Source organism: Nerophis lumbriciformis, linkage group LG11 (assembly GCF_033978685.3).
Source record: "Nerophis lumbriciformis linkage group LG11, RoL_Nlum_v2.1, whole genome shotgun sequence".
Taxonomy (NCBI): domain Eukaryota; kingdom Metazoa; phylum Chordata; class Actinopteri; order Syngnathiformes; family Syngnathidae; genus Nerophis; species Nerophis lumbriciformis.
In genome coordinates, this window is record NC_084558.2 from 37,386,741 (window position 1) to 37,410,704 (window position 23,964).

Genomic DNA, 23,964 nt, shown 5'->3' on the forward strand with positions numbered 1-23,964 from the left:
GAATAAGTACAGAAAAGTAAAGTCAAAATATTATCACAAAAGTCCTAAAAAGTTTTACAGTACTTTAGAAATGATGAAGTGACAGTATTACCAGAAAAGTCATGAAAGTAATTTCCTAAAAAATGCACCAAAGGAAAAATCTAAGTCCTTAGCCAATGCAATGAAAAAAACTGCTTACAGTGACTTCTGCCTTGAACAAGACCAAACAGTGAGCACCTCAACTTGTCAAGACTTCAAATGAAGGAGATATGTGACTTTTCTCCACTGTTCCTGAGATGCTCATGATAGAATTAACCTCGCTCTCTCTCTCTCTGCCCGATTGTAAACAACTTCCAAGGAGGATGCCAAATCAAACACGTCTTTTTCGGAGGAAAAACCCAACCCGCTGTTGGCAGACACGCAACCTACCACTTTTGCTGGCATAGTTTTGCAATGCATGAAGAAGATGGAAAAGAAGAAGCTGCCCACTCACACGCCTCGTGGATGCCCGGGTTATCGGTGAACTCCAGCACGTAGAGGTGGCGCCCCTCCACGCTGCGTCCGATGCTGTAGACACGCGTGACGTAGGGACACTCGCTGTGCACGGCGAACAAAGCTCTCACCATGTCCTCGTAGCGGTGATGCTGGAACTCCGAGCCGGCCGCCAGGAGCCCCAGCAGCCACGGCAGGAGCGCGGGGAGCCAGGGGAGGGGAGCCCTGGCCCAGTGCATGACGGCGATGTCTCTCGAGTGCGGGGAACGACAAAAAAGGGACGAGGCGCTCAGTGTGTAGTCTCTCTCTCTCGCACATGTATTTTCCCGTGCACACAGCAAACCTAGTGATTGGGGCTTCTATGTAAGTCTGCCCCCTCCCATGCAGGAGAGCAAGTAAGGACAGCCTCCCCTTTCTCCTTCTTTGTCTCACTCTCCTCCTCCAACAGCTGCTTCCCTCCTTCTTCTCCTTTTTTCCCTGTGGCGACTTGTCAAGTACATGTTACTCGCTTAAAGCGCTACATGGAATGCTTCAAGTCTCAACGCCCACATTACCCCCTACTTTTGGGGTCTGTGCAAACACCGGGATTTCATTTCCACTCATTTTGGGTCCCCCCCTTCTCTTTGTGCCCGACTCCCTTCCTGGGAAAAGAGGCTGGTTTCCAAGGCGCTGCTCTCTCCTCAGCTCCTCAGCCCCTACAGCCTTCAATCATCCATTCATTAACTCTTAAGTCAACACGCAGTTCTGCTATGCGTGTGTTTGTACCCCCAAGATGAGTCACAGCTCTGAAGCAACCTTCTGGACAAGTTTGTTGTTGTGCTTCCCTGCGTGCACATACAATACCATCACACATGTTACAGGAAAAGCAAGAGCGAATGCTGCAACCAAACTCCTGAAAGACACAAGGCCATGCCAAGACTGCAACCCCCTCACCCTACAAAAACACACACATTGGCCATAGTGTGCGAGCAGGGCTGTCAGTCAAACCTGCTTGGAGTTGAGCAACTACTTGTGGAAGTTTAGAAAAAAAAGAAAAAAAATAAGAGGAAGAGGAAGGCCAAGCAAAGATTTACAAGTGGACAATTGAACAAGAGCCAGCTACTGTTCACCATGAAGGAGCCAATATGTAAAGAAAAACTTGTTAACAGGATTAAAGGAGAACTTTTTTGGTTGTTGTTGATTTTGCCTATCATTCCAAATCCTTGTGTAAGACAAGCACATAAGTTTTCTTTTTTTAATGCATTCTGAATAGTAAATACATGGGTTTAAAAGTCTGCTTTCTTTTGTACAATAAAGCACTTAAAAACATCTAAATATCTCCATCAACGTTTTATTATATACATGATGTGAGTACCGTATTTTTCGGGCTATATGTCGCAGTTTTTTTCATAGTTTTGCCGGGGGTGCGATTTATACTCAGGAGCGACTCATATGTGAAATTATTAACACATTACCGTAAAATATCAAATAATATTATTGAGCTCATTCACGTAAGAGACTAGACGTATAAGATTTCATGGGATTTAGCGATTAGGAGTGACAGATTGTTTGGTAAACGTATAGCATGTTCTATATGTTATAGTTATTTGAATGACTCTTATCATAATATGTTACGTTAACATACCAGGCACGTTCTCGGTTGGTTATTTATGCGTCATATAAGGTACACTTATTCAGCCTGTTGTTCACTATTCTTTATTTATTTTAAATTGCCTTTCAAATGTCTGTTCTTAGTGTTGGGTTTTATCAAATAAATTTCCCCAAAAAATGCGACTTATATATGTTTTTTTTCCTTCTTTATTATGCATTTTCGGCAGGTGCGACTTATACTCTGGTGCGACTTATACTCCGAAAAATACGGTGTATATATACAGGTAAAAGCCAGTAAATTAGAATATTTTGAAAAACTTGATTTATTTCAGTAATTGCATTCAAAAGGTGTACCTTGTACATTATATTTATTCATTGCACACAGACTGATGCATTCAAATGTTTATTTCATTTAATTTTGATGATTTGAAGTGGCAACAAATGAAAATCCAAAATTCCGTGTGTCACAAAATTTGAATATTACTTAAGGCTAATACAAAAAAGGGATTTTTAGAAATGTTGGCCAACTGAAAAGTATGAAAATGAAAAATATGAGCATGTACAATACTCAATACTTGGTTGGAGCTCCTTTTGCCTCAATTACTGCGTTAATGCGGCGTGGCATGGAGTCGATGAGTTTCTGGCACTGCTCAGGTGTTATGAGAGCCCAGGTTGCTCTGATAGTGGCCTTCAACTCTTCTGCGTTTTTGGGTCTGGCATTCTGCATCTTCCTTTTGACAATACCCCACAGATTTTCTATGGGGCTAAGGTCAGGGGAGTTGGCGGGCCAATTTAGAACAGAAATACCATGGTCCGTAAACCAGGCACGGATAGATTTTGCGCTGTGTGCAGGCGCCAAGTCCTGTTGGAACTTGAAATCTCCATCTCCATAGAGCAGGTCAGCAGCAGGAAGCATGAAGTGCTCTAAAACTTGCTGGTAGACGGCTGCGTTGACCCTGGATCTCAGGAAACAGAGTGGACCGACACCAGCAGATGACATGGCACCCCAAACCATCACTGATGGTGGAAACTTTACACTAGACTTCAGGCAACGTGGATCCTGTGCCTCTCCTGTCTTCCTCCAGACTCTGGGACCTCGATTTCCAAAGGAAATGCAAAATTTGCATGGTTGGGTGATGGTTTGGGGTGCCATGTCATCTGCTAGTGTCGGTCCACTCTGTTTCCTGAGATCCAGGGTCAACGCAGCCGTCTACCAGCAAGTTTTAGAGCACTTCATGCTTCCTGCTGCTGACCTGCTCTATGGAGATGGAGATTTCAAGTTCCAACAGGACTTGGCGCCTGCACACAGCGCAAAATCTACCCGTGCCTGGTTTACGGACCATGGTATTTCTGTTCTAAATTGGCCCGCCAACTCCCCTGACCTTAGCCCCATAGAAAATCTGTGGGGTATTGTGAAAAGGAAGATGCAGAATGCCAGACCCAAAAACGCAGAAGAGTTGAAGGCCACTATCAGAGCAACCTGGGCTCTCATAACACCTGAGCAGTGCCAGAAACTCATCGACTCCATGCCACGCCGCATTAACGCAGTAATTGAGGCAAAAGGAGCTCCAACCAAGTATTGAGTATTGTACATGCTCATATTTTTCATTTTCATACTTTTCAGTTGGCCAACATTTCTAAAAATCCCTTTTTTGTATTAGCCTTAAGTAATATTCTAATTTTGTGACACACGGAATTTTGGATTTTCATTTGTTGCCACTTCAAATCATCAAAATTAAATGAAATAAACATTTGAATGCATCAGTCTGTGTGCAATGAATAAATATAATGTACAAGTTACACCTTTTGAATGCAATTACTGAAATAAATCAAGTTTTTCAAAATATTCTAATTTACTGGCTTTTACCTGTATAATGTAGTAACGGGCACATTTACAATAACAATCAAAATTTACGTATTTTGATTATTTTATTTTATTTATTTATTTTTTGTCCTGTCCAGCTACTCAGGCAAATCATATAGTTGATGTAGATGCCCATATCGGCTGTCCAGATTTACTTTACAAAAGAGAAGTGTGGGATACTTCTCTTGTTGCCTTATTTGTATTTGACTTTATTAAATGGATTTGTATTATTATTATTTGATGCAGCCAGGCCAGAGCAGGAGGGGGTAGAAAGAGAAAAAAAGGAAGACAGAGGGGGAAATTGCGGGGACAAGAGGGGGATTAGACAGAGAGACAACAGCAAGCACAACAAGAACAACAACAACATCATCAGCAAATAGGATATGTACAAATATGATGGTAAGAGTGATAGCAAAGAAGCAGTTAGTGAAATAAATAATACAGAAATGACAATGAACATTATTACACTACAAATGGAGAAATACAAATACCAATAGAAATGAATAATAACAATAATTACCTTTATTTTGATCATTTTAAGCATACAGCAGCGCATTAACAAAAAAAAACGCATCACAACGTTCGCTTATTCCTTCGACAACATCACTGATTACTACTCACTGCAGATTTCATGAGAGACAACCAACATAATAAAACATTACTTACTGTACAAGGTCTGCTCTCGATAGGATGCGGACTGATAGAATGTTTAAACACACTGTAAAAAAAATAAAAATATCCGCACAATTTACGGTTACCTGCTCAGTGGCCTTGTGGTTAGAGTGTCCGCCCTGAGATCGGTAGGTCGTGAGTTCAAACCCTGGCTGAGTCATACCAAAGACTATAAAAATGGGACCCATTACCTCCCTGCTTGGCACTCAGCATCAAGGGTTGGAATTGGGGGTTAAATCACCAAAATGATTCCTGCTCACTGCTCCCTTCACCTCCTAGGATGTGAACATGGGGATGGGTCAAATGCAGAAGATAATCTCACCACACCTAGTGGGTGTGTGGCTATCAGTGGTACTTTAACTTTTTTTTTTTTTTTTTAATACTAGCAGCTGTGGTTGTATAGTCACCACGTAAAGGACATTACGGTATGTTAATACTGAATCCGTTATTTTTACAGTCGATAACTGTTTTTGTTTACGGTAATCTGTTGTGAAAAAAAATGATATATTGTTCATCTGCTTACAAAAAAACCTATAGAATTTATGGTAAAATACAGACAGCTGTGTTTCCCAGAAATTCACCCTAAAACAAAATAAGGCAAATTTTAGTGTCGCCAATCAGCCAATCCCCAGATGCATGTCTTTGGAGGTGGGGGGAAGCCTGAGTACCCAGAGGGAATCCACCGTGCTGCCCTGTCACCAATACTAGTATCTGCAAAATGCCTGTGTTTCCGAAACATGTAAGCGGTACAGGAGGATTTGAACTTGAAAGTATTTGTACAACCTTTCACTGGACAACTCACAACATAACCTTCCGCAACAAGTTCCTTCAAGTAAGCTATTAAAAATAAACCTTAAATGCTGCTTGCATCTCGTTCCAACAGTCATAAACACACAGCGTGGTTCATTTTGATGCTGTTTATAATGAAGCACATAGACATAACCCCTCAATGTCTGAAATGACTTGCCACAAAAATACAAGAAAACATGGTGTTAGCCAAAAGTTAACGAGGCTAAGGCTTTAACACAGACCCCTAAAACAATTAAGGTATGCTGAAAGTGTAATTTGGAATATACAATCTGCAAAATGCATTGTATCATTTTTCATTATTTTCACAGTAAAGTTAGTGTTAGTGTTTGGCGTGGCTCGGTTAGTAGAGCGTCCGTGCCAGCAACTTGAGGGTTCCTGGTTCGATCCCCAGCTTCTGCCATCCTAGTCACAACTGTGGTGTCCTTGAGCAAGACTTGCATGGTTAGGGCCTTGCATGGTAGCTCCCGCCATCAGTGTATGAATGTGTGTGCGAATGGGTGAATTTGGAAATAGTTTTAAAGTGCTTTGAGTACCTTGAAGGTAGAAAATGGCTATACAAGTATAACCCATTTACCATTCAAAATAAAAAAGGGGAAAAAAATAGACATTGCACTTGTTGATGAGCCCATACATTGTCTGAAGTTTATTGTGTATGCAGCGTTTCTCAAGGTTCTATACATGAGCCCCTGCTGTTGCTCAACTGCAGCCTTCAGCTGTTTCACACAATCTTGATTGTTGTACAAAAAGAAAACCCAAACATGTACCAAAACATGAGATAAAATACCCCCACACCATTTAGATAGTTTACCTCAACTTTCAAGTCAAAATAAGCATTTCTACTGCTACATGTCATATAAATGAACACATCCTCGAAATTTAACCTCTGATGAGTTGTAAGATGTGCATGCTGTGTATTCTATTTTAACATGCAAAAATGAAAATAAATATTACTAAAAGTTACACAATGAGATGTTATAGAGTGATGGTGGGGAAATATTACAGGTAGGCCTGTCTCTTACAATATGTAGCTTTAGAAAAACAATATGTACGTAAATACAGTACAGGCCAAACGTTTGGACAGACCTTCTCCTCATTCAATGGGTTTTCTTTATTTTCATGACTATTTACATTGTAGATTGTCACTGAAGGCATCAAAACTATGAATGAACACATGTGGAGTTATGTACTTAACAGAAAAAGGTGAAATAACTGAAAACATGTATTATATTCTAGTTTCTTCAAAATAGCCACCATTTGCTCTGATTACTGCTTTGAACACTCTTGGCATTCTCTCGATGAGCTTCAAGCACCCCTGTGAAGTGAAAACCATTTCAGGTGACTACCTCTTGAAGCTCATCAAGAAAATGCCAAGAGTGTGCGAAAAAGTAATCAGCACAAAGGGTGGCTATTTTGAAGAAACTAGAATATAAAACATGTTTTCAGTTATTTCACCTTTTTTTTGTTAAGTACATAACTCCACATGTGTTCATTCATAGTTTTGATGCCTTCAGTGACAATCTACAATGTAAATAGTCATGAAAATAAAGAAAACCCATTGAATGAGGTGAAGGTGTGTCCAAACTTTTGGCCTGTACTGTATATATATATATGAAATATTCCAAAATACATACAAATAATTGATAAATATAATTAAATATAATTCAAGCTATATATTTAAATCAATTTGTTTTTGGACATTTTTAATGCATTAATTTTACTGCAAATGACAATTGTCCATATACTGTACTGTAACGACATCTAGTGGTAGTCAAGTAACACTACAAGTATGCAAATATATGCTGTACTTTCAACTTTTATCCGTTAGTGGGCAGTGGGCACCTAAGCAAACCTCAGAGGTTTTTTGGCAGTGTTCACTATAAGGCAGATGTGTACTGTGCCCACCCCCATGTAGTTCTTAGTGAGACTTGCGGCCGTCTTCTTGACATTTGGACTTACATGAGCAGTTCTCTCTTGAGTCCTCCTGGAGTGGATGCTGCAGTCAGCAGGATGGACGCACTTTTGGTGTGGATGCTTTTGGGGATAACTGGAGCTTGTGGTGGGTCGGGCTTTAATGTTTTTTTACTTGGCAAAAAGAGAGATAGTTTTAAATTCTGCTATGACTTGACTTTGTCTTTACCAGGCTACATAATTTTAATGGTAATGAGTAGGAATAAATAAGCTCTGCTTCCTCCTACTCCTTTTTAGACATGTTGGATTGTGCAAGTGTAAATATGTGATGTACTTAATAACCATTGCTGGTTATGATTTTATTCACCAAGGTTTAAATGTTTGCACCTCCAGAGGGGCCAGCACTTGTAAGCAGTGTCTCGCGGTGCACCCCAGCTGTGCATGGTGCGTCCAAGAGGTGGGTTACCTTTACACTTATTTTACTGTTGCAAGGTGGTACATCTACAAACCCCGTTTCCATATGAGTTGGGAAATTGTGTTAGATGTAAATATAAACGGGGCAGCACGGTGGAAGAGGGGTTAGTGCGTCTGCCTCACAATACGAAGGTCCTGAGCAGTCCTGGGTTCAATCCCGGGCTCGGGATCTTTCTGTGTCGAGTTTGCATGTTCTCCCCGTGACTGCGTGGGTTCCCTCCGGGTACTCCGGCTTCCTCCCACCTCCAAAAACATGCACCTGGGGATAGGTTGATTGGCAACACTAAATGGGCCCTAGTGTGTGAATGTGAGTGTGAATGTTGTCTGTCTATCTGTGTTGGCCCTGTGATGAGGTGGCGACTTGTCCAGGGTGTACACCGCCTTCCGCTCGATTGTAGCTGAGATAGGTTCCAGCGCCCCCCCCCGCAACCCCGAAGGGATTAAGCGGTAGAAAATGGATGGATGGATGGATAAATATAAACGGAATACAATGATTTGCAAATCATTTTCAACCCATATTCAGTTGAATATGCTACAAAGACAACATATTCGATGTTCAAACTGATAAACTTTTTTTTTTTTTGCAAATAATCATTAACTTTAGAATTTGATGCCAGCAACACGTGACAAAGAAGTTGGGAAAAGTGGCAATAAATACTGGTAAAGTTGCGGAATGCTCATCAAACACTTATTTGGAACATCCCACAGGTGAACAGGCAAATTGGGAACAGGTGGATGCCATGATTGGGTATAAAAGTAGATTCCATGAATTGCTCAGTCATTCACAAACAAGGATGGGGCGAGGGTCACCACTTTGTCAACAAATGCGTAAGCAAATTGTTGAACAGTTTAAGAAAAACCTTTCTCAACCAGCTATTGCAAGGAATTTAGGGATTTCACCATCTACGGTCCGTCATATCATCAAAGGGTTCAGAGAATCTGGAGAAATCACTGCACGTAAGCAGCTAAGCCCGTGACCTTTGATCCCTCAGGCTGTAGCATCAACAAGCGACATCAGTGTGTAAAGGATATCACCACATGGGCTCAGGAACACTTCAGAAACCCGCTGTCAGTAACTACAGTTGGTCGCTACATCTGTAAGTGCAAGTTAAAACTCTCCTATGCAAGGCGAAAACCGTTTATCAACAACACCCAGAAACGCCGTCGGCTTCGCTGGGCCTGAGCTCATCTAAGATGGACTGATACAAAGTGGAAAAGTGTTCTGTGGTCTGACGAGTCCACATTTCAAATTGTTTTTGGAAACTGTGGACGTCGTGTCCTCCGGACCAAAGACGAAAAGAACCATCCGGATTGTTATAGGCGCAAAGTGTAAAAGCCAGCATGTGTGATGGTATGGGGGTGTATTAGTGCCCAAGACATGGGTAACTTACACATCTGTGAAGGCACCATTAATGCTGAAAGGTACATACAGGTTTTGGAGCAACATATGTTGCCATCCAAGCAACGTTACCATGGACGCCCCTGCTTATTTCAGCAAGACAATGCCAAGCCACGTGTTACATCAACGTGGCTTCATAGTAAAAGAGTGCGGGTACTAGACTGGCCTGCCTGTAGTCCAGACCTGTCTCCCATTGAAAATGTGTGGCGCATTATGAAGCCTAAAATACCACAACGGAGACCCCCAGACTGTTGAACAACTTAAGCTGTACATCAAGCAAGAATGGGAAAGAATTCCACCTGAGAAGCTTAAAAAATGTGTCTCCTCAGTTCCCAAACGTTTACTGAGTGTTGTTAAAAGGAAATGCCATGTAACACAGTGGTGAACATGCCCTTTACCAACTACTTTGGCACGTGTTGCAGCCATGAAATTCTAAGTTAATTATTATTTGCAAAAAAAAAAAAAATAAAGTTTATGAGTTTGAACATCAAATATCTTGTCTTTGTAGTGCATTCAATTGAATATGGGTTGGAAAGGATTTGCAAATCATTGTATTCCGTTTATATTTACATCTAACACAATTTCCCAACTCATATGGAAACAGGTTTTGTATTTTAATCAGCCAACTCTTATCTGCATTATTGGAATTTGAGCAGATGTGTACAACATATACTCTTCCCTGCATTAGCCCATTACATTTCCTGTACCGGTATTCTGTCTCCCTCTACCAGGTTTTTGGTCAGGGCGAGGGCAGCTCGTCCCGCTGCGACCTAAAGACCAACCTGATTGCAGCAGGCTGTGCTGCGGTGGAGTCCCCGCATAGCAGAATGCAAGTGATAGAGGATCGGCCCCTCACTAAAAAGGCGGCGGGGGCCACACAGGATGTAACTCAGATCAAGCCCCAGAAACTCCACATCACCCTCAGACCCGGTGAGCCAAAAGAGGTGTTATTTCCTCTGAGACATAGAAAAAGAAATGTGTGATTGTAGTGAGTCTCAATCATGGTTGGTTGGTTTGTTTTCGGTGTAACGGGTGCCATCCAGTATGGCTGGGCCAAGTGTACGTTGGTAAACCTTACTCGGTGACAACTTCAAGAGTAGTGCTGGCTACCGAGTTGACAGCCCGGGCTTTTAGCTTGGGCTGACGGCGACCCAGGTTCGAGTACCAGGTGGAACAGAAAAGCATGGACCGAAACAGGCGTGTTATAAAGAGTTGGTTGGTAGGCTGATTTGACGGGAGGTTTTTGGGGTTGGTTGGTTTGTTGGGTTGGTTGTGTTGTGGTGGATTTGTTGGCCTTAAAGTGTTGGAGTTAGTGGATTTGTTGGGTTATGTTTGGTTGGTCGGTCGTAATATGATTGAAATCGGTTTGGCGTTGTGTTGTGTTGGAGCGGCTTGCTTGCTTTTTTGGGGTTTGGGTTATACTTTGGTAGGCTGGGTTAGAGTTTGTTGGGTTGTGTTGGGGTGGTTGGCTTTTTTGTTTTTTTCGGTTTGGTGGTGGTTAGTTGATTATCAGGTTGGCTTCGGTGATTCTTTGGTGTTTATGGGTTTCGGTGTGTTGGTTGATAGGTTGGGTGAGTATTGAGTTGTCGGAGGTGGTTAAGTTGCTTGAGGGGATAGGTAGGTTTGGTAGATAAATAGGTGGATTGGGTAGTGTCAGAGCCGGCCCAAGGCATAAGCGTACTAAGCGCTTGCTTAGGGCCCCGCGGCCACCAGGGGGCCCCCAAAAGCAATTAACAAAAAAATCTTATTTTTAATTTTTTGCATGTAAGAGTCTGACTGATGATTTCTAAATGATCAAAGATATATTATTGTACAAAAACACAATTTTAGGTCAACAGAGTGCTGCTGCTGATCTAGGCCTAGTGATTCTTCCTGCCTCTCTTTAAATGTAAAGCTGCCTCTGCTGCACCTGTGACGTTTGCCGCCTGCTATGGCGTCACATTAGTGCCAAAAATCCGAGCGCATAAAAACTGTTATCGCGCGCTGATTCTCCACTTCGTGCGCGCACGCGACACCCTTTTGCGCGCGTGTGGTGCCTTTTTGCGCGCGCGCCGTCTCGGTCTGTGCGCTGGCATGTTTCGTTTTGGCACTTTGGGGGCGGGTATGCTTAGACGGCCCCTTCTTTCTGATTGGTCAGGCGAAATGCTCAGAGCCAATCAGAAGTATAGCAGGGCGGGTCATCGTCAATATGTATCAAGATTGTTATAGGCGCAAAGTTTTCACTTCTTCTTGAACATTGTTTTCTAATTTATGGAATTTCTTTTGATTCAGCCATAAAATTAATGAAATAATCTTTGAATTTTGTTTTTAAAATGTTAAAAATAGCCTTTTAATAATGTATTCTGAAACAGTTTAAAATAATCAGAGAACTGACTATCACTGACCCTACACAACTATGTTGCACAATTAAGTCATTTTTTTTTATAGCGAAAGAGGTAATTTCAACAGGTGCAGCATCCTATGTCATATCTACATGTAATAAGATTTGTAACAAGGCAAACCGTTTGTAAATTGGTCGAAAATCGAGCAAGTTATGGTAATTTAATTGGTACATGTACTAATTCAATTACCATAACTTGCTTTGACATCAATGTAATGATTGAGGCTAGCTGTCCGAGGTAAGATGGCTACAACGTTGCTACGCTGGAGAATGATTGGTCATATGAAAAATGCTCAGAGCCAATCAGAAAGGAGGGGCTGTCTAAGCATACCTGCCCCCAAAGTGCCACAAAAAAAATGACAGCGCGAGGAGAGATGCCAGGAGTACACAGAGAGCGCACAGACCGAGACGGCGCGCGCGCAGAAAGGCACCGCGCGCGCGCAAAAAGACACCACGCGCGTGCAAAAAGACACCACGCGCGTGCAAAAGGGTGTCGCGCGCGCACAAAGTGGAGAATCAGCGTGCGATAACAGTTTTTATGCGCTTGGATTTTTGGCACTAATGTGACGCCATATCTTTCCTCTCAGATTCAGACAGGACTGAGCAGGTGATCAGAGGACCACTGTCTATTAAGGAGAACTTTTCATTCCCCAAACGGCATGATGGCCGACGTTTTCATTATCATTATACCTACAGACAGCTAGTCAATGGGGAAAAAGTCAAGCGTAGCTGGCTGACTTATTCAAGAAGTAAAGATGCAGTCTATTGCTTTTGCTGCAAATTATTTTCCAAAAAGTCCTTAAAACTGGCAGCCGAGGGACAGCGGGATTGGGTCAACATAGGTGCACTGCTGAAACAGCATGAAAACAGTGAAGATCATTGTAGCAACATGGTGAAATGGAAGGAATTTCCCTTGCGTCTTTCAAAGGGGAAAACTATTGATGAATTTAACTTCAGTAGACTGCGCTCTCTTTGTACAAAGTAAACATTAAATATGAACAATTAACTAAAAATGTAAACTAGTAATTAAAGACTAATATGTACAAGACTGATGAGACAAGATGACACTTTTACTGTAAATACAAAGCTTTATCACTTGGGACTGTTCAACCCCAGGCCACTCTTGTAGCTGAATGTTTTCTACATTTTAAGATTAGGAACCATATGTGGCACTCTGGACATCATTCATTCATTCATTGGTATTATTTATGTTCTTAACTGGGCCACCCCCATATCTTTATAAATGACATGTCATTTGTAAAGACATGCCAGGCTGACAATAGGATAATGTAAACAACACTGCCAGAGCCGCAATGAGTTTATAGTAGGTGTGTGAATGATCAACAATCAATATTATTGGCAGAAATAGAGGGCCCCAAAATCAAATTTTGCTTAGGGCCCCATGGAGGCTTGGGCCGGCACTGGGTAGTGTGCATGGGTTGCGGTGTGTACCTTGGTAGGCGGTGTTATTTTTGAGTTGATGCAGTTGGTTGTGTTGTGCTAGGGTAGCTAAGTTAGAAAGCTGGGTTAGAGATTTTTGGGTTGTGTTGGGTGTGCATGGCTTCATTGTTCTTTGGGTTTGGTGAGGGGTGGTTGATTAGTCATGGTTGGCTTTTAACGGGTTTTGTTGTGTTGGTTGATAAGTTGAGTTAGTATTGAGTTGTCGGGGTTGGTTGAGTTGCTTAGATTTGGAGGGTTGGTTTGGTTGGTTGAGTGGAGTCAGTGATGGACTTTTTAATAGGTTGGTTTAAATGTAGAATAAACAATTTTTTTTATCCCTTTTTACAAGATGACGCCAAGCGCTTCACGGTAAAGGTACGGCAGGTAGAGGACTACCCCGTGGACCTCTACTACCTCATGGATCTCTCCTACTCCATGAACGACGACCTGTACCGCCTGAGGACGCTAGGGAGAGGCTTGGCCGAGGCCATGAACCGCGCCACCAGCAACCTCCGCATGGGTTTTGGGGCCTTTGTGGACAAACCGCTGTCCCCTTACATGTACATTTCCCCTAAAGAGGCTGTCAAGAACCCTTGCTTCAGGTACAAGCTGTTGGTTTTTGTTGTCTGCTTCAGGGGATCATTAAAAGATCAGACAGAGTCACAGCACTTGTTAAAAGCTTACGGCGGCTTCTTTTCTGCTGAGTCAACCGCACTTAAAAAAGTAATCTGGTTAGAGAGCTACCGTAAGATTAAGACTAATTTAACCTCCCAAATGTGCACTTGTTAAATATTCTACCCTATAACCACCAGTTCTATTCCTATTTATTGATCTATGAACGTCTGTTTGATTGACAGCATCAACACCACCTGCCTGCCTCAGTTTGGCTACAAACACGTTCTGTCTTTAACGGAGAAAGTGAATCGCTTCACAGAGGAAGTAAGGAAGCAGATTGTATCCAGGAACCGGGACGCACCGGAGGGAGGTTTTGATGCCATTCTCCAGGCCGCTGTCTGCAAGGTGAGCAAGAGTCACTCGTCTCATTTTTTTGCTATAGAAATTGACCTTTTGTGTTTTCATGGAGACCAGGAGCAGATCGGCTGGCGTCCCGGCGCGTCCCACCTCCTCATCTTTACCTCGGACGCCAAGACGCACGTGGCGCTGGACGGTCGCCTCGCCGGGATCGTGCGGCCCAATGACGGACGGTGCCACCTCAACTCGGACAACCTGTACAGCATGTCTACCACCATGGTTAGCGTGTGGTGTGTGTGTGTGTTTGTCGCTCACAGGTGGTAAAGGTGTGTGTATAATGCTGAGTAAACACATTTACCCGCCCCCATTCTCTCTACACAGGATTACCCATCCCTCGCGCTCATCACGGAGAAGATGTCAGAGAACAACATCAACCTCATCTTTGCTGTCACCAACCCTGTGGTGCCATTGTACCAGGTTAGTGGGATTGCTATGTTGTGCTGTGATGTATTAGCGCACATTACAGTCCTCACTTAATTTCTTTCTTTGGATTTTTGACTTTTCTATGGGATTTATAGTTTCTAGTTAATTTTGACAATCTATTTGAGTTACTGAAAAATACAGAGAAATAGTAGTAGACTCAAATGCAAACCGAGAAGAATGGCTGCTACTGCCGCTCTGTTATTACTTAATCCTGAACATGCAGCGCTTTCTTCAACGCTTCCAAACCTCAATGGCTTGACAGAGACATTTTTGAACGCCACTCCGGAGGAATGGAAATTCAGAATTTATTGCCTGTGCACATTGTCCTGACTCAGCAAGTTGCAAGTAGAGGTTAGTGAGAATGACAAATGATTAGGGACAGCTTTTGTTTCTTTTGGAAATGGGAAAAATATTAAGGATGACCATACTTGCCAACCTTGAGACCTCCGAATTTGGGAGATGGGGTGGGGGTTGAGGTGGGGTTTGAGGTTTTGCATATTGTAGCGTCCCGGAAGAGTTAGTGCTGCAAGGGATTCTGGGTATTTGTTCTGTTGTGTTTATGTTGTGTTACGGTGCGGATGTTCTCCCGAAATGTGTTTGTCATTCTTGTTTGGTGTGGGTTCACAGTGTGGCGCATATTTGTAACAGTGTTAAAGTTGTTTATACGGCCACCCTCAGTGTGACCTGTATGGCTGTTGATCAAGTATGTATGGCATTCACTTATGTACATATTGAAGCCGCAAATAATACGTGGCTGGGCCGGCACGCTGTTGGTATGGAGGAAAAGCGAATGTGACGACAGGTTGTAGAGGACGCTAAATCCCGGGAGATTTTCGGGAGGGGCACTGAAATTCGTGAGTCTCCCAGAAAAATCAGAAGACTTGGCAAGTATGAGGATGACACATTGTTTGACGATTATGTTTCAATCACTGAGAGTAAAGTCTAGTAGTGTTCAGTGTACTGCATTATAGGTAGTATAGCATAGTTAAATATTGTTAAGTATACTGTATTATAATATATGTAGCCTATGGCATCACATAGTATGGTTTGGTATATTGCTAAGATAGGCTCCAGCACCCCCTGCGACCCCGAATGGGACAAGCGGAGAAAATGGATGGATTATAGAATGACATGGTACTTAATAGTGGGGCAAAATGCAAGTAGTATGGAATGGTATTAGGGCTGCTGAAAAAATTAAATTCACATCCGAATAACATTTCTTATTTATTCTGATTCAAAAACGATTTATAATTTTTAAAATTAATATATTTTTGTATTTTCGGAAAAAAAAATGTAGACCATTTTTTAGACCATCTCTGTGCTTCCTGCATTTATACGTCTTATGTCAACAGCCAAGTGGAGCTTTTATAACCTGTAACGTCTTTTGAAACGTTTTATTATAATTTTTATACCAAATAATGATATTATGAAAATCTGTTTGAATTAAGAATACATTTGGAATCAAATCACCACTTCAAAAGTTGGAATCAAATCGAATGGTATAGCATGATGTGTTACTGTATTGTATATTGTAGTTTATTTTTTTATGGTAGATATATTACAGTATAGTATGATATCACATGGTACGGTACAGAATCCTATGGTACTGTATCATATGATAAGTTAAATATGGTAACAATATAGCATTGTACAGTGTGTTATAGTATTTTACTGTGAATGATGGTATATGATATAGTATGGTACTATACAGTATAGTAAAATACTAGAGTACAAATAGAATTGTATGATATGCTATGCTATGGTATTTTATAGCATGGTGTATAGCGTGGTATAGTATAGGATGCTATGATATGATATAGTTTTTAATAGTATAACATTGTATAATATAGTTGGGAAGCGTTGCTTGCAGCATGACCCCAAAATACAGAGAACAGCTGGTGGAATGCAGGTAAAAGTATACTTAACAAAAGAAGGCAAGTGCAGCTAAGGAGTGCACAAGACACAAACACATACTGTCTCTGAAAAGTAGCCTAGACTATCAGTAAAATGATTCATGATCCAAATGATGGCTTATAAATGAGCCTGCTTGGCAACCGGGAACAGATGTGTCCAGGTTTTCAATCAGAGACTAGCGAGGGAGGCAATTCTCAGGCCTGTGGTGCAGTGATAGGAAATAACAGCACACAGGAAGTGGTAACAAACACTGGAACAAAACTAGACACAGAACACACAAAGTCTATAACAAAAACCAGAATAGTCATGAAGGATTGTGACAATAGTCGAGTATGCTATGCTATGATATTGTATAGTCAAGTAAAGTGTTTCTTAACCATAGGGCCGAGACACATTCAAATCAAATCAAATCAAACTTTATTCATATAGCATTTTTCTTACACAGGGAAATGGCAACACAAAGTGCTTCACACATAAAATGATAAAAAGAAAGAGGAAAAAAAACACACATACAAACACATGCACACACAGCACTATTGACAATAACAAACATGGCATGGCAAGAAGGATTGAGGAAAAATTGTTGGGCCGCCAAAAAATATCTATTTCTCAGCTGTGGTCCGTATGGGCCGCAGCTGTACCTAATTGTAATACACTTTTCACCACTTGTGGCAGTAATGACAATATCAAACAAACAAAACGTTTGGAGCTAAAGTCATAGAGGAGTTTCTTAAATGCAAACATTCTGACTTAAGTGGTGAAGTTATATTTTAATTTCCACTTTAATTTCATTGACAGTTTATTTAAGAAACATTTATATTATTATTATTCATTATTAATTAGTTCTAATTCATTAATTTTAGCACTGCATAAGGTAAAATGTATATACATTTATTTTTCATCAGTTTTTATGGGTCCTTTCTTTTGCAGACTATTTGAGTCGTATGTATTATTGTAATCAGCCTGACCTAAGCCTTAATAATAATAATCTTTGTGATTAACACATTGTTTCATATCATTTGACAAGGTTTATCCTGCAGGCTCCACTGTCGTCGAAAAGTTTGGCCCCTGGCCTAGTATGCTATAGTGAGGCATAGTACTGTTTGTGTCTCTATGTTTTTTGTATACATTTTGGACACTTTGGATATTACATACAATAATTACTATTTCCAATGTAGGATGACTACAGTCCTTTGTTCTGTTTTTTTAGAACTACAGTGAGCTGATTCCCGGTACCACTGTGGGAACGCTGTCCAATGACTCTGGCAATGTCATTCAGCTCATATTGAAGGCCTACGCTGTGAGTGTTATTACACAAATCAAGACACGCAATGTGGTGAGACGGTGTTGTTGACACACACCAGTTGTGTGTGAATCATATGCATACAGTATGTCCCTGTCCCTGCAGGAAGTAAAAATGGAGGATTTAAATTTGGAGTCTGAATACTTTTGACGCATACATTTTCTTCTCTTGCTTTCTTGTCTTCATTACCGCAGAAAATCCGCTCCAAGGTAGAGCTGGAGCTTCTGGGCGTCCCAGAGGAACTGTCGCTCTCTTTTAACGCCACATGTTTGAATGGAGAAGTCATCCCAGGCCTCAAGTCTTGCTCGGGACTCAAGATCGGAGACACGGTCAGTGCAGGCAAATGTCCAGAAAATGTATTCTTCTACCATCTGTCAACATTTGGGAATCTATGCAGTGTAGCTCCATTCCAGACCGTAGACATCTTGCCTCACAAGCCTTAGAAAGCAGAATTTAATACAGATGTATAAATAAAATGCATAGCTCTGTTATTCCCTTGCAAAAATAACCATGTTCCTGGTATCTATGTGTAATCTGTACTTCTCCCCATTTTGTTGTTTCTTCCTGTTTTTTGTCCTTCCATCCTTTTTTTAACCATTTTTCCCCCAGCTTTTTTGGCTTTGTCTTTCTTCACTCCAGGTGACATTTTTTGGCCCTCTCGCACATTTCTTTCTCTGGGCCTAATTTTCTCCTTATATGGTCGTCCATGCACACGCCGTCACTGCCCACTTTTGGACTTGCACCAGTTTTAGATGCAATGCCGAATGAATGATTGGTCTCATGCATTCCCCATGCAATGATAAGATGTTTCTCCTTAGTAATATGTAGTGTAGTATGGTGGAACTCGTCTAACGTAGGATAGTGTGATGTAGTTTGGTATAGTATTTTATAGTGTGTGGGACAGTAAAGTGGTGTAGTGTAGTGTAGAATATGGTATGATATGCTAGGGTTTTGTTGTCTAGTGTAGTGTAGTATAGTATTGTGTAGTGTAGGATAGTATGGTGCAAATTGTCTAATATCGAAAAGTATAGTACAGTATGGTACAGTTACTTTATGGTATAGTACAATTTGGTAATGAGTAGTGTAGTAGAGGATGGCATCATATGCTATTCTTTACTATTGGTATTGTGATTTAGTATACTGGTGAAACAAACAAAAAAATTGAATCCTCGTTTATTCCAGCAATTCGATTTACAAGGTAAAACTAATATATGACCAGTGTTGGGTTAGTTACTGAAAACCAGTAACTAGTTACAGTTACTAGTTACTTTATTTCAAAAGTAACTCAGTTACTAACTCAGTTACTTACACCAAAAAGTAATGCGTTACTGTGAAAAGTAACTATTTAGTTACTTATTTTTTTCTCCTTTTTTTTAAGGCTCCCATTAATGCCCTTTTAGCCTTTGTTTCAGTACTGTTATTGCACTGGAGAATAATACAATGTGTTGATCAACTTGACATGCATTTGCATCACTCAACTCTGCTAAGCAATGTGGTCTACATACAACACACAAAGACAAAGATATGTTTCAAAGGGCCAATTTATTTCAGGCCACAACAAATTGACAAAACTATTTTAAATAGCTGCAACATAACATACATAAGTAACAAACCGCATAACAACAACATAGATGTAAAGCTGGCTTCACCCAAGGAAGGCACACATGACATACACAAAGCCTAATCAGGCATTTTTTTTCTCTCAAGGAATTGTGAAATAAAATCATGTATTCAGGAGATCAACACTGTAGTGAAGCCCAGAAGACTCTACACATTTCCCCAGTTTTAGTTTAGAGAAAATGAAAGATTGGCCTGGCCCACTAGCATCCCTCTTTATGTTTGTGAACTTTATAGTCTATACATTTAGAGTGATGTGATAATCAAACACTCTAGAAGTCTAGAATGAAATAGTATATAAGAGAATTGACAGTGTGTACCTTCAATGATGAGCAGAGGCAGAGTTTGGAGTGTTTTCTTTAGCTCGCTTTCCATGTTTATGTACTCACTGTCCAGGTACTTGGAACATGTTTTCTGTGCCATTTGTTGTTTGATGCCGGTATCATGCTATTTAGCTGCCAGAAAACGGGTGACTCCACTGTAGAAATAGCCTGCATGTCTTCTAGCACATACGCTGCAATGGCTCTATCAATGTTGTCCTGGCTAGCAGTCCCTCCGTTAAAATCCTTAGGTGGAGGTGAAGTGGCATCGGAGTCTGTGTCTCTCTTTACTAGCTTCGTCAAAGCATGTTGCTTATGTGGCGTGGCGAAGTTGGGAGAGTGGCCGTGCCAGCAATCTGAGGGTTACTGGTTCAATCCCCACCTTCTACCATCCTAGTCACGTCCGTTGTGTCCTTGAGCAAGACACTTCAACCTTGCTCCTGATGGGTCCTGGTTAGTGCCTTGCATGGCAGCTCCCTCCATCAGTGTGTGAATGTGTGTGTGTGAATGGGTGAATGTGGAAATAGTGTCAAAGCGCTTTGAGTTCCTGAAAAAGGTAGAAAAGCTATACAAGTATAACCCATTTACATTTATGTAGCTGTTTCAGCAGATTTGAATTGCTGTTTTGGGCAGTATTCCCGGGTGCGGTCACTGTTGCTACTCACTGCTCCCCTCACCTCCCAGGGGGTGATCAAGGGTGATGGGTCAAATGCAGAGAATAATTTCACCACACCTAGTGTGTGTGTGACAATCATTGGCACTTTAACTTTAAGTAGATGGGATCTTTGATCCAAGACACAACTTACATTTAACTAAAATGTTATTTTCTTTGTGCTCGACAAAAGAAAAGTAGTGACAATGTCTCCATGTAACTCGACTTCTGGCTTCGCCATGATGTCTTTTTAGTTGTTATGAGAGTAGCGTGTGTGTGTGTGTGTGTGTGTGTGTGTGTGTGTGTGTGGCCCTTTAAGATATGACAGCATGTGAGGTGAGTGACGTCAGTGAGTGAGTGGGCGAGAAAGGTGAGGGAGCGCAACAGTGAGTACGTGCAGGTGCTCTAGCTTGGTGGATGGCTGCGTGCAAGACACCAATAAAGTCACAAAATTGCAACAAACCGCCGGCCTCGTCATTCACCCTCGAGTCCGGAGCTGTAAAGACCCACTGCCGGGTAAAGTGAAGGGTGTTAGCCCCGAAGTACATAGGCCCTGGAGGAACGTCTCCCCTGCGCTCCGCTCCTCGGTCGAGGAAAGCACGCCTTTTCTTTTCCTTGTGAGACAGAAGGACGACACTTCTTCTGTTTCTAGCCGATACTACATTAAAAAATAACGTAAAATAACGCAGTAACGCATCATGTAGTAACGGTAACTGAGTTACTGGATATAAAAAAATAACGCGTTAGATTACTAGTTACCGCCGAAACTAACGGCGTTACAGTAACGCGTTACTTAGTAACGCGTTAGTCCCAACACTGTATATGACATAGGCTCAAAACACGCAACTCAAGATATTTCAGGCATGCCTTTGTTATAATTTTGATGACTACGGCTTATGGTTTATGAAAACTTCAAATAGAAAGTCTCAGAAAATGTTGAGTTTTCAAAAACTGTAAGCCATCATCATCAAAAATAAAGGCTTGACATATCTCACATTGCATGCAATGGGTTTATATCAAATATAAATATTACATTTGAAGTTAAATTGTTGATATGAATGAACTTTTGCACGATATTCACATTTTTTGAGTTTCACCTGTAGTATAGGAGGGTGCAAATAACCTAGCATAGTGTAGTATGATATAGTTTGGTACAATATTTTATCATATAGTATGGTATTACACGGCAAAGTACAATATGCTATAGTTTGGTGAAATGTAGTATTGTATGATATCCCATGCTATAGCATTGTAATCTGGTATAGTGTTGCATAATATGGTGTACAGTAGTATAATATGGTGTAGTGTAGTATGGTATGATACATACAGTACTGTAAAGCTCTATGCTGTGGTATTGTAGTTCATTACAGTGTAGTGTAGTATAGTATAGTCAGTGTTGCCAACGTGACTTTGAAAAAGTAAACTGATTACCGTTAAACTCCTTTAAAAAGTAACTGTGTTACTTTACTGATTACTTTGTTTGAAAAGTAACTAAATTAGATTACAAGTTACTTTATTAATTACATTTTGTCAACAAACCTTGATATTGTTATCTTTAGCTGACAAAAAGTCAAAATAATGACTGTATTTCTAGCAAGAAGACCGTGTAGTACAGTATAGTGGAGGACAGGATGGTGCAAATAGTCTACTATGATATGGTACAGTATTTTATAGCGTGGTATTGAAAATTCAATGAGATATTGCATAATGTAGTAGAGTACGGGTTCTTAACCTTTTTGACCTTGGGGCCCAACTTTTCCCACTCAAATAGTAACACTGAATTAGTTATCTTACTCTTGATTTTAATCGTATTCAAAAATTATATCTAACTTACTTACAGTTTAACAGCATAAACATTGTCAAATGATATGAATCAATAAACCATGAAACCACAGTAACTTACTTACTGCCCTTTATGCCTCTTGGCATGTAGGGCAGCAACAAAGGTCCTCCACTCCTGTCAATTTTGGATTGTTTTCTGGATATTTCCCCAAGTTGTATCCCTATTTTTCACATCTTCTCCCACAGTGCAACGCCAGGCGGTCTTGGGTCCTCCTCTCTTTCTTCTACCTTCGGGTCTCCAGTGTAGGGTTGCTTTTTGGATGCTGTCTATATCTCTCCTCAAAAAACATGCCCAATTCAGTTCCAGCGCCTTTTTGTCATGATGCTGTCCATGCTGTCTTGCTGGCATTTTTCCAATAGATCATACTTGCCAACCTTGAGACCTCCGATTTCGGGAGGTGGGGGGTGGGGGCGTGGTCGGGGGTGGGGCACGGCGTGGTTAAGAGGGGAGGGTATATTGACAGCTAGAATTCACCAAGTATTTCATACATATACATAATATATATATATATCTACATCCTGAAAATATGCAAATAAAACTGTGTTTAGATCATTGATACTTCAAACTTGCATGAATAAATATTAAGGAATATAACACAACTTGGCTTCTGAGAGCTTCAAAATGTAATGAATAAAATGCTAAAGTTGTTGATAAACAAGCAATTATTTTAATAATTAAATATGGTCATTTTAAATGAATTATTATGATAATTTAAAATTAATTATTTCAAATATGTTTATTTTAATGTATAATTCTAATGCCTGGATGTAATAAGGAGTCAGAAAAAATACAAATAAAAATACAATTAATTTTGACGTTTTTAGCAAAATATAGTAAAAATTTATTTCGTTTTTTTAATTTTTTTTATTAATAAATATATTTATTTTTAGGTAAGATAAACATAATAATACAATTTATCTCTTTTCTGGATGATTTAGTTCTTGTCACCGTGTTGTCTTTCCGTCGTGAAAAAAGGATGTCCTCATTCAGGTCCGCATGGAGCTGGAGGGGGCGTGGCCTCCAGCTCCGGCTGAAAATCGGGAGATTTTCGGGAGAATATTTGTCCCGAGAGGTTTTCGGGAGAGGCGCTGAATTTCGGGAGTCTCCCGGAAAATTCGGGAGGGTTGGCAAGTATGCAATAGATCTTGGTTGAATATTTTATTGGGCCACAAAATCCTACAGATTCTTTTCAGGCTTTTTAGTGTGGAAGACCGACTGGTTGATTTTGGACGAAAACCGTAGTGTTTCGCCTTAAGGAAGACCACATTTCCCATGAGGACCAGTGCATAGCGTCGTAAATTGTCAGAAACCACTGTCACGTACATACAAACTGACAGGGTAATACCACAGTGATTCGGTATGAGTGATCTTTCCACAGTAGGAACCGACATATTTTACTCAAACTTTATATTTGTGGTTTGCAATCATCGCATTGTTTTTATACAGTACTTTTGAGTTTGTTGCGTGGCTGGTCGTGTCGGTGTGAAACTGCAAACTATCAAGCTGGTGGCTATTTATTGCTACCACACAAATTTCTATTAGCTAACATCAGCATTATCATTTTGATTTGAGCTTTGAAAGGTACTTACTAGTAAAGTAGGAACAGAGCCAATAGGCAGCATCGGTCTGAAATCCCTCCTCATATTTGAGCTCACGCCAGCGAGTGAAAGCCAGGCAAATGTTGATCCTTCACTGTCCTTTTTTCCGAGTCGCCTCTCTTTTTATTTTGTTGTCTTCTCATACAATAGTTTATTAATAAAAAGTTGTATTAACGTTGGATCCACGTTGTTGGTTGGAAACTTATCAAACTTTAATGGTCAAATCAACGTCACAACCTGACTCGGAATAAACG

The 23,964-nt window shown here is 40.8% G+C and overlaps 2 protein-coding genes across 7 annotated transcripts in view; one reads left to right on the top strand and one right to left on the bottom strand.

The window, feature by feature from the left end:
* cpn1 (carboxypeptidase N, polypeptide 1) overlaps positions 1-897 on the bottom strand; it is a 28,768-nt gene extending 27,871 nt beyond the window's left edge. Inside the window, exon 1 of the mRNA XM_061966699.2 lies at positions 473-897. Within this exon, the coding sequence (XP_061822683.1) occupies positions 473-710 (238 nt within the window). The 5' untranslated portion in view covers positions 711-897. The remainder of the gene's footprint in view (positions 1-472) is intronic.
* Positions 1-23,964, top strand: part of LOC133610434 (integrin beta-3-like) — a 99,512-nt gene that overhangs the window by 50,778 nt on the left and 24,770 nt on the right. For 3 of the 6 annotated variants that reach the window (XM_061966694.2, XM_061966695.2, XM_061966696.2), the window contains 8 exons: positions 7,687-7,772; positions 9,920-10,118; positions 13,358-13,610; positions 13,866-14,028; positions 14,098-14,259; positions 14,362-14,457; positions 17,588-17,677; positions 17,875-18,009. In XM_061966694.2, coding sequence (XP_061822678.1) covers positions 10,016-10,118; positions 13,358-13,610; positions 13,866-14,028; positions 14,098-14,259; positions 14,362-14,457; positions 17,588-17,677; positions 17,875-18,009 — 1,002 coding nt within the window. In that variant the 5' untranslated portion in view covers positions 7,687-7,772; positions 9,920-10,015. Of the gene's footprint in view, positions 1-7,364; positions 7,464-7,686; positions 7,773-9,919; positions 10,119-13,357; positions 13,611-13,865; positions 14,029-14,097; positions 14,260-14,361; positions 14,458-17,587; positions 17,678-17,874; positions 18,010-23,964 lie in introns of those variants that run through there. The other 3 variants (XM_061966692.2, XM_061966693.2, XM_061966697.2) reach the window with 2 other exon arrangements.